Source organism: Podarcis cretensis, assembly GCF_951804945.1.
Source record: "Podarcis cretensis genome assembly, chromosome: 11".
Lineage (NCBI taxonomy): Eukaryota > Metazoa > Chordata > Lepidosauria > Squamata > Lacertidae > Podarcis > Podarcis cretensis.
Window position 1 is genome coordinate 43,451,223 of NC_137180.1, and position 13,186 is coordinate 43,464,408.

At 47.7% G+C, this 13,186-nt stretch overlaps 1 protein-coding gene across 1 annotated transcript; it reads right to left on the reverse strand.

The window, feature by feature from the left end:
* Positions 1–1,329: 1,329 nt before the first annotated feature.
* Positions 1,330–10,582, reverse strand: LOC307226348 (granzyme A-like). The gene is made up of 5 exons (XM_079995114.1): positions 10,188–10,582; positions 9,220–9,364; positions 8,452–8,593; positions 7,704–7,970; positions 1,330–1,536 (listed from the first exon to the last, which is right to left on the reverse strand). The coding sequence occupies exons 1-5, from the start codon at positions 10,246–10,248 to the stop codon at positions 1,378–1,380; spliced, it is 774 nt and encodes a 257-aa protein (XP_079851240.1). The 5' UTR covers positions 10,249–10,582; the 3' UTR covers positions 1,330–1,377.
* Between the last annotated feature and the right edge of the window lie 2,604 nt (positions 10,583–13,186).

Below are 13,186 nucleotides of genomic sequence, written 5' to 3' on the forward strand. Positions count from 1 at the left end.
CTTTGATTTTTCCATTTGTGTTTATTTGAGTCCACATACTTTTAACTCACACAGTGACTCTCAATGTTAGTTTCGTTTTCTAGTTTAGTTTCTGGTGAGCTCAAATGCAGTGGAAACTTGTTATCTACAGATCTATGTGAAATGAAAACAGTGATCTGTTATTTCCCCCCAATTTGGTTGAGTTTCTTTGTGATAGGAATTTTATGGTCTTAGATATATGGTAATGTTCATAACCGCACATACATAGATCAGCACAGGAAGGCCAACCTGGAACCATTTTGATTCCTAAACTGAGCAAATGTTTTCTCTGCAAGGTCAAACTGGAAAAGTCTCCCCATTGTCTCTTTCCTCAGAAATCCTGTCTTAAGGACACATTTAAGATATGAATAGGGTGTGAGCCTGTAACCTGGCCCAGGAAATAAGCATTTTACCACTACAAAAGAATGGCCAGGCTCCCCAGGCAATCCAATCAAGTAACTTGCCAGACAGGAGATAAACTGTGACAGGAGAAAAACAACATTTAAATTTCTGTGATGTAGGTGGGATGTATCTGAGGGGTGGTCTTAGGTTACACCCCTTCTGTGATGTATGCATAATGTTTCTGGGGGTGGTCTTGATCTAGAGGATGGGAATTTCAAAAGTCTTTAACCCACAGCGCCACTAGGGATATAAATATGGATCACCTAGAGGCATACCACTCTAATACAAGAAGTCACTTAAATTGTGACTCTCTGAAGTGCTAGGGTGGTAACAACACACCCAGGACCCCCTTCTTCCTTACAGAGAAGAAACTTACCACAGTTATGTACCAACGTTTGCTTCTCTGATTTGCCCCTTATGAATTTCATATGTTTACAGTAGTCAGGTTAGGAGTGCAGTGGGTGAAGGAGGATAAGCAAACCCTCCTTTTGATTCTGCAAACAATGAGCTTGAACACGTGGATGACATCAAAGGCACAACTCCCATTCATTCAAATCAGGCCCCAAGTTTGCTTCCCATGACTGCGGCTGAATGCTTGTTGTTGTTGTTGCAATCAGGCTTATCATTTAGGCTGCTAATTTGACTCCAAGCTCAAGGTAATAGGTTGTATGTGGATGGTGAAATTCTCTGGGCCAGAGGCAAGAAAAACCCCTAATTATACGGACAGTAGACTGAAGATTGGAACTAGATTTTAGATTGGAACTAGAGTTCAGATCACAGATCAGCATTTAGATCCCACAGTTGGCTTTGGGTGCTGAGGTATCTGCTTCCCATCTGCTAAATGGGTGTTATAATTCAGCTACAGAGATGAGTAAGATGAGCATAAACTGAATCACCAGCAAACAAAGAAAAGCTTCATCAATATGTATAAAAAATGAGTATCATAAAATCATGTGATCAGCTAGTGCCATTGTTCATGACTGTGTCTATCCAGGAGAGGTGGTTGGCTGTGAGTCGAGCATAGATGCCAGGGTATCGGTGACTTTCACATTTTCTAACAAATGAGAGGATTCCAGTTTGTTCCCCATGGCATATTAAAGGACTACCAGAGTCACCCTGAGGAAAAGAAATGAAAGAAGAGATTGGATGTTACCATTAAGCAGAAGCTGATCTATATACCTCCCTATGGTCATAATATTCCAACAACAAATTCAGTTCTGCAATTAGTCATTTTAACAAAATATTTTAATTAAAACAGTGACTGCAATGCAGCACAATACAGTCTATGGCAGGCAAAGGCAGATGGCACACCCTATGAGTCCCAGAGTGTTTACCTGCTACTGACACCAGACTAATTATTATTATTATTGTTGTTGTTGATGATGCTGATGATGCTAATACAATAATAACATCAAGCAGCATTAATCCAGATTGGTCCTCAGTCCCTAAGTTAACACGCTACATTTTAATAATGACTTCAACCAAGGAAGGATTTTGCCTAGCAAATCGGGATAAAATAAACAAAACTACACAGCTATAGCTTGATTCCCCAAGTCATACTGGATAAAACACTAAGCATTGTTAAGATTATGAACTGAAATCTTCATCAAAAGCTGCATGCCTTCTGTTATGTAGGGAAGTTTCACCCTGGGCCAGCAGGGGGATACTGTATATAGTTTTCACTCAGGTCTGTAGATAGTTTTCACTCAGGTCCACGTCAGTTATTTTAGGTGGGAAACGCTGGGCTGTTGTTGCTACAATGTTGACAGTCGGCTGCCTATAAAAGCAGGCCGGCTGAGCTGTTTGCAGTCAGTTCTATTCCAGCTTACAAAATAAAGAGCTACTTGGAGAAATCGCTGTGTCGTCTGCTATGTCAACCCACAACTTAACACTGGCGACGAAGGTGGGATCGATGGACATCAGAGCACAGCCAGATGCGGCCAGCCTCTGAACTGAGCTGAATCACTGAGCTGAGTCACAGAGCGAAATCACTGAGCGAAATCACTGGACAGAACCAATTCAGAGCTGACTGTTCTGGCTAAGAGCACTGTGTTCCATCCATCGCCCTTCATGCCGGCATCGGAATCATGGCTTCACTTGTGCCTCTACCGCCGTTTGCGCCAGCCTCTGAATCATGGGACTCCTACCTCGCTCGGTTCGACTGCTACCTCCAAGCCAACGAGCTGACAGCAGTATCAAAGGATCGGAAGTGGGGCCTATTCCTCAGCCTCTGTGGGCCTGAGGTGTTTGAGATGGCCCGAGCATTGGTTGTGCCTGAAGCAGTCCAGGCAACACCATGGGACACGATCCAAGAGAAGCTCCGCAACCACTACGCACCAAAGCCGTCCAAGATTGCTGCCCGCCATGCGTTCTACCACCGGAACCAGGCAGAGGGGGAGTCAATCAACAACTACACCACCGCCCTGCGACAGGCTGCAATGCACTGTGAGTTCCGAGACTTAGACGATGCCCTGATGGATTGAATCGTCTGCGGGGTCCGGGACATCCATCTGCAACGGCGTCTCCTCGCCAAGCCAGACCTCACGCTACAGAAAGCCATTGAGGAGGCTGTTTGGATTTGATATCCCGCTTTATCACTACCCGAAGGAGTCTCAAAGCGGCTAACATTCTCCTTTCCCTTCCTCCCCCACAACAAACACTCTGTGAGGTGAGTGGGGCTGAGAGACTTCAAAGAAGGGTGACTGGCCCAAGGTCACCCAGCAGCTGCATGTGGAGGAGCGGAGACACGAACCCGGTTCCCCAGATTACGGGTCTATCGCTCTTAACCACTACACCACACTGGCTCCGCCCAGGAGATCCGCAAGTCCAGCAGCCCGCGTCTTACTAGGAAGCCAGTTCCAGTGCATCACGAAGAGGCCAGCAGTGATGAGGGATCCTCCAGTGAAGACGATGATGTGCACCAGACAAAGCGGGAGCGCAGGAAGTTCCAACAGAAGTCCAAGGGCCAACCGGAATGTGCCGGCTGCGGAGGCAACCATTCCCGTGCCAAGTGTCGATTCAGAGACGCCATCTGTAGGAAGTGTTCCAGAAGGGGCCACATCGCTAAGGTCTGCCGATCGGCTCCGTCTGACACCCCCCCTTCATCGACTCGCAAGTCCAAGTCTTCACTCCAGTCTGCCAAGGAAAGTTGTTTCGCTCTCACCAACTGCCGCTGCCCGTCTGGAACCACGATTGGCCAAACCGACTCGCCTACGCGACGCAAGCTGAACGTCACGGTGCTCATTGAAGGAGCTCCATGTGACATGGAGATCGACACCGGGTCTGCCCTGTCCATCGTGTCATGGAGCACCATCAAAAGACTGGTACCCAGAGTGTCCAAAAGGCAACTCGACTCTCACCACGTACACCTGAGAGACTACCAGGGAAACGACATTCCCGTGGTAGGCGTTGGCCGGTTCCGGATTGCCTTCAAGGATTTTTCGGGCCTGCTCCGGTTGGTGGTGGTCGAAGGTCAGCGGCCAAGCCTCCTAGGGCTAGACTGGTTTGATGCCCTCGGCCTGGAAGTCACCGGCATCAACTGCATCTGTAACGCAGAGACTGAGGGTCTGGTCAAAGACTTTGCCGAGGTTTTCGAGGGCACCTTGGGGCAATATACAGGTACACCCATCTCCTTTAGCCTTGATCCACAAGTCGCCCCCATCAAGCTAAAGCCACGCCGGGTTCCCTTTGCTCTCAAGGCTAAGGTGGACGAACAACTGGACAAACTGATCGCCCAAGGAGTTTTGGAGCCGGTTGACCACGCCAAGTGGGAAACCCCCATCGTCACGCCTGTCAAGCCAGATGGGTCAGTGAGAATCTGCACTGACTACAAGTGCACGATCAACAAGGCACTTCAGCAGCACGCTTATCCGGTTCCTGTTGTCCAACACCTGCTGCATTCCCTGGGTGGGGGTAAGGTCTTCGCTAAGCTGGACCTTGCCCAAGCCTATCAACAACTGCCCGTCGATGATGCCACTGCTGAAGCCCAGACGATCGTCACCCACCGGGGGGCATTCCGTTGCCGCCGGTTGCAGTTCGGGGTGAGTGTGGCTCCTGGCATCTTCCAAAGCCTTATGGAGCGTCTCCTGCAAGGGCTTCCGGGCGTGGTACCATATTTTGATGACGTCTTGGTGTCTGCAGACTCACACCAGCAGCTGTTCGAGCGCCTCCGTGCCGTGCTGACCAGGTTCCAAGAGGCTGGGCTCAAGGTAAAGAGGGAAAAGTGCCAGATCGCCGTTCCACAGGTAGAGTTCCTGGGCTATCTTATCGATGCCTCCGGCCTTCACCCGACCACATCCAAGATCCGCGCTATCCAGCAGGCCCCCACCCCAAAGAACAAGACGGAGTTGCAGGCGTTCCTGGGGCTGCTGAACTTTTATAACATGTTCCTGCCCCACAAAGCCACAGTGGCTGAGCCTCTTCACCGACTCCTTAGCACAAAGACGCCTTGGGCCTGGGGTCATCGGGAGACGGCGGCCTTCAACGCGGTCAAGGCTCTCCTTTCATCAGACAGTGTGCTGGTACAGTACAGTGAATCCAGGCCGCTGGTCCTTGCCTGCGACGCCTCACCTTTTGGCATCGGTGCTGTCCTTAGTCACCGTTTTCCAGACGGAAGAGAAGCACCGCTCGCCTACTTTTCCAGGACGCTATCTCCGACGGAGTGGAATTACAGCCAGCTCGACAAGGAGGCAATGGCACTTGTGGCTGGAGTGAAGAGGTTCCATGAATCCCTCTATGGCAGGACTTTTGACCTCATCACTGACCACAAGCCACTCCTGGGCCTCCTCGCCGGTGATCGTCCAACTCCACCGGTCCTCTCGCCACGCATGCTGCGATGGACTGTTTTCCTGGCTGCCTACCACTACCGGCTCATCCATCGCCCCGGGAAATCAATGGGCCATGCCGACGCCCTCAGCCGTTGCCCTCTTCCAGCATTTGTGGAAGACCCGGCTCCAGCTTCATCGCTCCTTCTGACTGAGGATCTTCCGGCAGCGCCTGTATCGGCTGCCACTGTGGCCTCCGCGTCTGCCCAGGATCGCACCATCAGCCGGGTGCTCAACTGGGTGTGGAGGGGGTGGCCACAAGGGCCTTTTGCATCGGAGTTCCAGCCCTTCGCAACCAGACAACATGAACTCTCAGCTCATCGCGGCTGTCTGCTGTGGGGAGACCGCGTCGTGATTCCCCAGGGACTCCGTCAGCGCGTCCTGGAGGCTCTGCACGTTGGCCACCCGGGAATTGTCAAAATGAAGGCGTTGGCTCGGTGTTACGTCTGGTGGCCTAATATGGACGATGCCATCACTGCCTGGGTGTCCGCCTGTCAAGCGTGCCAAGAGTCGAGGCCTGCACCACCGGCAGCTAAGGGACAAACCTGGGAGACGCCAAAGACACCCTGGTCGAGGGTGCACATCGATCTGGCTGGCCCCTTTCACGGCCGGACCTTTATGGTAGTGGTGGACGCCTATTCCAAATGGCTGGAGGTCGCCCTGATGCCCTCCACCACTACCGAAGCCGTCATCCGAGTGCTGCGAGGCCTGTTTGCAACGCATGGGTGTCCTGATGTCCTTGTCTCTGACAACGGACCGCAGTTCACGTCAGGCACGTTTGAGCGGTATCTTTTGGGACTGGGCATCCGCCATGCCCTAACGGCACCCTTTCATCCATCCAGCAACGGGCAAGCGGAAAGAATGGTGCGCTCGGCAAAAGAGGCACTGGCGCGCCTGGACCGGGGAGACTGGCATGAGCGGGTCGCCGAATACTTGTCGTGCAACACATCACCCCTCATGCGGCCACAGGGCGGAGTCCTGCTGAACTGCTTATGGGCCGCTGCCTCAGGTCACCGCTCGACCGGCTGCACCCGGACTTTGCCGTGGCTGAACCCCCAGGCTGTGCCAACGCGCCACGGTCATTTGTCCCAGGAAACCAGGTCTTTGCCCGGAACTATGTGGGGGACATTCCTTGGGTCAGTAGTGGGAGTCACTGGACCTCGCTCGTACCAGGTGGCACTCGAAGACGGACGCTTGTGGCGACGGCACATAGACCAGCTTAGGCGCAGGGTTGGGGACTTGGACACTACCGTGGTGCCCCCAACTGCGCTTGCGGCTCAAGAAGAGACACGTACAGATGGCGAGGCCCCACCTACACCTCCCTTGCAATCTGCCAGCGTGGAGCCGAACCAAGCCGCTTCAGAGGGTCTGCCAGACTTACCACAGACTCAGAACACTCCACTTGCGGAGGCTCCACCCACAGCAGCGGATCCAGGGGAGTTGGTTCCAACGCCACCTAGGGTCGCACCACAGCCTCAGCAAGAACTGTGTGGCCCTCTGGACTTGGCTACCAGTCCCCGGCGGTCTGGCAGAGTTTCCAAGCGCCCAACTTATTTAAAGGACTATGTTGTTGGACATGTATCACTGTTGGTCTAAGTATGGGAAATGTAACCGATATGCTTTTGTGCCTAATTGAACCATTACGCGTAGTGCTGTATATAAGGAAACCATTACGATTGTAACTAACGCCTTATCTTGGTGGGGAGGGGTGTTATGTAGGAAAGTTTCACCCTGGGCCAGCAGGGGGATACTGTATATAGTTTTCACTCAGGTCTGTAGATAGTTTTCACTCAGGTCCACGTCAGTTATTTTAGGCGGGAAACGCTGAGCTGTTGTTGCTACAATGTTGACAGCCGGCTGCCTATAAAAGCAGGCCGGCTGAGCTGTTTGCAGTCAGTTCTATTCCAACTTACAAAATAAAGAGCTACTTGGAGAAATCGCTGTGTCGTCTGCTATGTCAACCCACAACTTAACACCTTCTTCAGTGTATTCAAAACTTTAAGCAGCTAAAGTTTTACTTCATAAACAGGCAGAGGCTCAATTCTTAATAAGTGAGGGCCATTTCATTTCATTTTACTTAAACTGATTTACAGACTGATTGATTACAGAAGTTTCTAAGTGGTGATTAATTGGTTTTAATTGCACGTTAAGGCTGTTTCATTCTGTCTTAAGCGACTTCTGGTATCTTACTATAGTAGAGTATTTATTTATTTATTTATTTATTTATTTAAAAGAAGTGTTAAAGGTGAACATTCCTTCTAAAAATGAATCAAGTGGCTGTACTTCATTCAATGCCTCAGGTTTATTATTTTTTTATTATTGAACATTTGGTAAAAAAATAATAATTTAACTGATTCCTTGGTCGATCAGTTGAAAGGCAAAAATTTCTTCATGGGGGGGCAAGCAGCTGTATGAGTGCATGAGTGCAGAATTAGTTGAAAGAAACAAAGACTCTCTTACCATACACTTGTCCCCGCCGCCTTTCTTTTCACCAGCACACAGCATATTCATTGTCAGAGGAGGGTGAGAATTATAGTGGTGCTTGTCATTGCAGACCTTTCTGCTAATGATGGTGAGGTTGGCTCCATGCAGCGTATCAAATCCGCTTCTTCTATTAATTGTTCCCCACCCAATTACGACACACTGGGTTCCACCCTTGATGTCATCATATGAGTGGGTAAGTGGAATGGTTTTTACAGGTGGAGGGTGGCCTTTTCCTGACTGAAACTGAAGGAATCATAAAAAGGATCTATAGTTGGGATCTATAGACAAGAAGAGGCCACAGATTTTCATGCAATCTACCTTAGGCTTCCTTCTAGCATAATATTAATTAATAAATAATAATAATAATATTTCCTTTATGAATCGCTCTCCATGAGGCATCCTGAAACTATATATATATATATATATATATATATACACACACACACACCCCGTATATACCGTATATACCATGTTTATGGAAGACAATCTTACTCAGCTATGAGTGATCGCCAAAGAAGAATATATATATATATATATATGTATATATATATATGTATATCAGCTACATATAAAGAAGTTAAAATAACTGTAAAATGCTTTTGAGGTTTTATTACAATCAAGCTGCTTGTAAATTTCGTTAAATGAACACATAAAACAATTGCATATATAAACACACACACATCCAGTTTAAAACGGCGATAGCACTTACATAACATCGACTTACCTGCAAAAGCATAATGTCATTTTCAAATGTCTTCGGATTAAATCCTGGGTAAGAAAATGTTTTGGTAATGTTAGCCTTGTGTTTTCCGTGCTCCATTTTAGTTCGTGAATAAGCTCCCAAAATCATGTATGTTTCTTCATCCCTGAAAAAGCGAGCCACTGATAAATTCACCACACTGATATTTGATTTTCACCATTCTGAGTGTTTGCATACTCTTCTTTATCCACATATGTATATATTTTGCTGCTTCAGACGGGTGAGCAGTATTGATTCATTTTTAGAAGGAATGTTCACCTTTTAATACTGCAAAGATATGTTCTAAGCCAGGGGTTAGCAAACGATTGCAGCATGGGGCCTGTCCACCGTCCCTCAGGCCTTGTGGGGGGCTAGACTATATTTTGGAAAAAGAAGAAGAATGAATTCCTATGCCCCACAAATAACCCAGAGATGCATTTTAAATAAAAGCACACATTCTACTCATGTAAAAACATGCTGATTCCAGGACCGTTTTCAGGCCGGATTTAGAAGGCGATTGGGCCAGATCCAGCCCCGGGCCTTAGATTGCCTACCCATGTTCTAAGCAGTTGTTATCCACATTTCAAACCCACAGTTGGATATCCTTGTTCTCTTACCCTTCTTGAATTTACAAGCTGCTGCTGTAAGCAATGGATGTAATGAAGCAAATATTGCTACCTGACTTGAAAAGGTCCTTGAGAATTGATGCCAGGAAGAGGTTTCTACAAAGCATCAGTATTTCTCCAGACTTACGGAAAACAATGGGCTGCTGTTAACACCCAGTTCTCTTTGATCAAAGTTCCTCCACATGACACACTGTTTCCTTTGATGAGTGCAACCATATATGATCCTAAAGGCTGACCTTCTTCTATCCATTCAACTATATCTTGAGGTTGACCTGTAGGACATAAGTCATTTGATCAGGTCGGATTTGTAAACTGCTTTGAGGTTTTCCCCTCTTACAATCAAGTGTTATATATATTTTATGAAATAAGTAAGTACAGTGGTACCTCGGATTAAGTACTTAATTCGTTCCAGAGGTCCATACTTAACCTGAAACTGTTCTTAACCTGAACCACCACTTTAGCTAATGGGGCCTCCTGCTGCTGCCGCGCTGCCAGAGCACGATTTCTGTTCTCATCCTGAAGCAAAGTTCTTAACCTGAGGTACTATTTCTGGGTTAGTGGAGTGTGTAACCTGAAGCATATGTAACCTGAAGTGTATGTAACCCGAGGTACCACTGTAAGTAAGTAAGTAAGTAAGTAAATAAATAAATAAATAAATAAATGCAATGTGCTGCAGGCCAGTTCATGAGTTATGGGTGTGTGGGCATAACTCTCACCCTCCAGTTCCCAGGAGTCTGTGAGGAGGGGAATGTGCTTTAAATTTGTATGGTGTGCCTGCAGCCTGAGTGAAGCTGAAATTGACAGATGGGTCCATCTTTAGATGTACTTAACATATTCTGTTTCTTTGGCATGGTGGCTAGTTTAGTTCAGAATTCCACATAGCTCTAAGAATGTTTTAATACACCCTGCCCTGGCCCACAGCCTCTCCTCTGTCCTGCCGACCACCAAGGCAATTAGGCTAGCAGGGAAAAACTTGCACCAAATTACTTTTTGGCCATGTGGTTGTTCTATATACACCATGCTCTACATATATAGGAGGAGAAGAAGTGGGGTGTGCAGGAGACATATACAGCAGATATAGCAACATTGACTTACCTTTCTGAATTTTGAGGAGGAAAATGGTCATGGAAAAGCACAAAACAAAAACACGCCCCATTGTCTGCGGCCCCCCACAATGAGATGTCTAATATGTATTGAGCATAGGAAGGAAGTGAGATTTCATTTCGTCGTCTCAAGGGCATCCTTTTATAAGCTCGGAAATTTGAAACACCCACAATGAAGCCTCTGGGCTTTCTAGAGAGCTGTTATTTATAGGCATCAGAGAGAGTCTGGGGATCTCAGTATGTATATCAACAGTTATTCAGCTAAGAGGTACAAAGAGAGAGAGAGAGAAAATAATCATTGCTATAGCTGTTGCAGTTTTCAGGAAAAAGTACTTTAAAGTTGGCTGCAAACTACAATTCTGGCCAGACTGAAGAAAACACCTACCATTAGCTGGCATGATTATGACATCACCATTCAGTTCCTCCAGTGACTGATGTATGATGAGATAATAGTGCATCATTCTCTGACAAGCATGCTCTGACAGATAACTACCCAAAATCAATCTGTCTCAGCGACCTCCAGCTGTAAAATGGGACAGGTGTATTCTAGAATATTGTAGGAAATAGTATAAATGCTTACACCTCCTTGTGAGGTGGTCCGAAACAGTTTTGGGATAATAAATTGGGTCTGTGGATTGGCCTTAGTTGGGTATCAAGAACAGATAATTATGCAAGAAAGACTGGGGGACACTGCCAAAGCTTTTCTCTGTCCACCTGTACAGAGGGGAGCCCAGCCAGCTGAAGCAACACTTGGCAGTTGCAAACCAGGTGCCCCCCCCACCGGTAACTCCAGAATGGCATGGCTCAGTGTGCTCTTTGCGAGTACTGTTTCCTCTGACACCAGGAGAGGAGCACCAGGCATCATTGTGCTGTGGGTGCCTATTTTGCGCCCCCTCAAGAATCTGCGCCCAGGGCAATGGCCCCTCTGGCACTCCAACTGTATGCCCCTGAATGGACTCACTACCACCTCTTCCCACAGTTCAGAGATAACCTGCTTTTGTTCCATGTTATAGGGCTTTTTAATGCTCTGTGATGTGGTCTCAGCCATGGCCAGAGCATAGCATAGCATAGAGAAGTTGGTTATCCTCAGAGTCCCCTGTGGTTTTAATTTAAAGCAGGTGTAAAAAAACCACACCCTTCAATGTTGAATTCATAAATTACAAAGAAACAAGAAGTTCCGGATTCAGTTTCTGTTACGTGCATGAAAGTTGCTGTCACTGCTATATAAAAACCTTTAAATCAGTGGTTCTCAACCTGTGGGTCCCCAGATGTTGTTGGACTACAGCTCCCATCATCCCTGAGCTCTGGCCTTGCTAGTTAGGGGTGATGGGAGTTGTAGTCCAACATCTGGGGACCTACAGGTTGAGAAAGGTTCTTTTAAATGGTCATTAAAATGCAGATTGTCAGGAATTTGGCCCCCCAGAGCACACCGGGAGAGTCAGCCTCGGAAATTGAGCTGAGTGAGGAAGAGGTTGACTCTGTAGATGAGAACTGTCTGTTTGATTTTAGAGAGAGCAGTCCAGGGCCCCTCCTCTCCAGGGAAGAAGCGGTTAGCTCTCAAGGGGGGGGGGGAGAGTTGGAAGTCAGCCAAGGCGTTGCTAGGCAACCAGAAGATAAGACAGTGTCAGAGGCTGAGTCTTCTGAGGAAGAGGTAGCTCAGCCCTGCAGTCCTAAAACAAGGAGATTAGAGAAACTCCGAGAGCAATAGAAGGGAAGGAGACGAAAGGTGGGATTTTGGCGTTCTTCCTGTTGGGGGAGGAAAGATGAGTCAGACTGAGCAACTAAGATTAATGAGAGCAGGCAGAACGCCATGCTCTGCATGTGTCTTTCTTTTAAATAAACTTGTATAAAACTGACGGAGAGCCTTCGTTGCTTATCAGGCTGCTTGCCTGCCAAAGATCATTATACAGATTGTGTCTCATATGTGGCAGGATCGGCCAGAACATAAGGCCAGACATCAGTTGGATGGAGCAATGAACTGAGAGTGCAGCTTCTGCTCTCTCAGTGAGACAATTAGACCTCCACTAGAACTCTAGGGTGGCAAGCTATGCCTTGCCAAAAAAAAAGTATCATCCCCCAAAAGACAACAACATATGGCAACAGTTTGCCCACATGCTGATTTTTATGTATAGAATAGATGAAACTTTAGAAATTATTACTATAATTTAAATGGGGCTCACTGTGGGCATGCCATTTCCAGGCCTCACCCGCTCTGCAATCTTATGGCACTTTCAACCAGACATGGAGACGACAGTCCTCCAAATGGAGGGTGGCCCTCTGTGAAGTATGACACCTGGCCCACAACCCTGCTAGATGTCTGTGGCCTGGTTCACACATGCAGCTCAGCAAGGGTGCACCCTGAGGTGGTAGGCAAAGTGGGCTGTGTCATTTCAAAATGCTGTTTCTGAATGCTCTTCCTCTGCAAGTAAACCCACAAGCACATTATGAAAGATTCTTGTCAAATCTGCTCCCTGCTTCTCTGCTTGTAGAGTATTGATCGTATCAGAGGCACCAGCTTTCAAGGGCAATGGGAGGGGGCAAGGTTGTGCATGTGACGTCAGAATGTTGGGAGGAGCTGGGGGCTGAGTCAAACACAGTGGCCACATGGCTTCAATGGCTGGCAGCTCTTCCTCCGACTCCTCTTGGGGCCGCCTGAAATGATTCGTTGCAGTCGAGTACCTCAGAATTCTGCCGCTGCATCCCCACCTCATTCTGCTGCATGTGAATTTCATATCCTTCAAATTTTCTTAATTGAGAGATGGTCCTAGTACATAACGGGCAAGGATGAATGGCATGCTGGCATCTGATCTGTCTCGAGAGAATGGAGTGACCAGGTTGCAAGTCTGGGCAGTGTGTATGGAGGTCCTGGGCTGCCCAAATTCCAAGGGGCCCTCTTGGCCTTGCTGATGTGGTCCAAAGGAAACCAGAGCAATACAAATGGGACCAGCTTGGCTGCAGGAGTTGCCAGAATGAGGCATATAAGGTGCTATC

Bases quoted from the DNA above. Each gene is read 5' to 3' on its own strand.
- LOC307226348 (XM_079995114.1), bottom strand. From the start codon at position 10,248: ATGGGGCGTGTTTTTGTTTTGTGCTTTTCCATGACCATTTTCCTCCTC. The intron at 9,365-10,187 runs GTAAGTCAATGT...TATGTCCTACAG, and splicing joins CCTCCTCAAAATTCAGAAAG to GTCAACCTCAAGATATAGTT. The intron at 1,537-7,703 runs GTAAGAGAGTCT...TCTTTTCCTCAG, and splicing joins GCGGCGGGGACAAGTGTATG to GGTGACTCTGGTAGTCCTTT.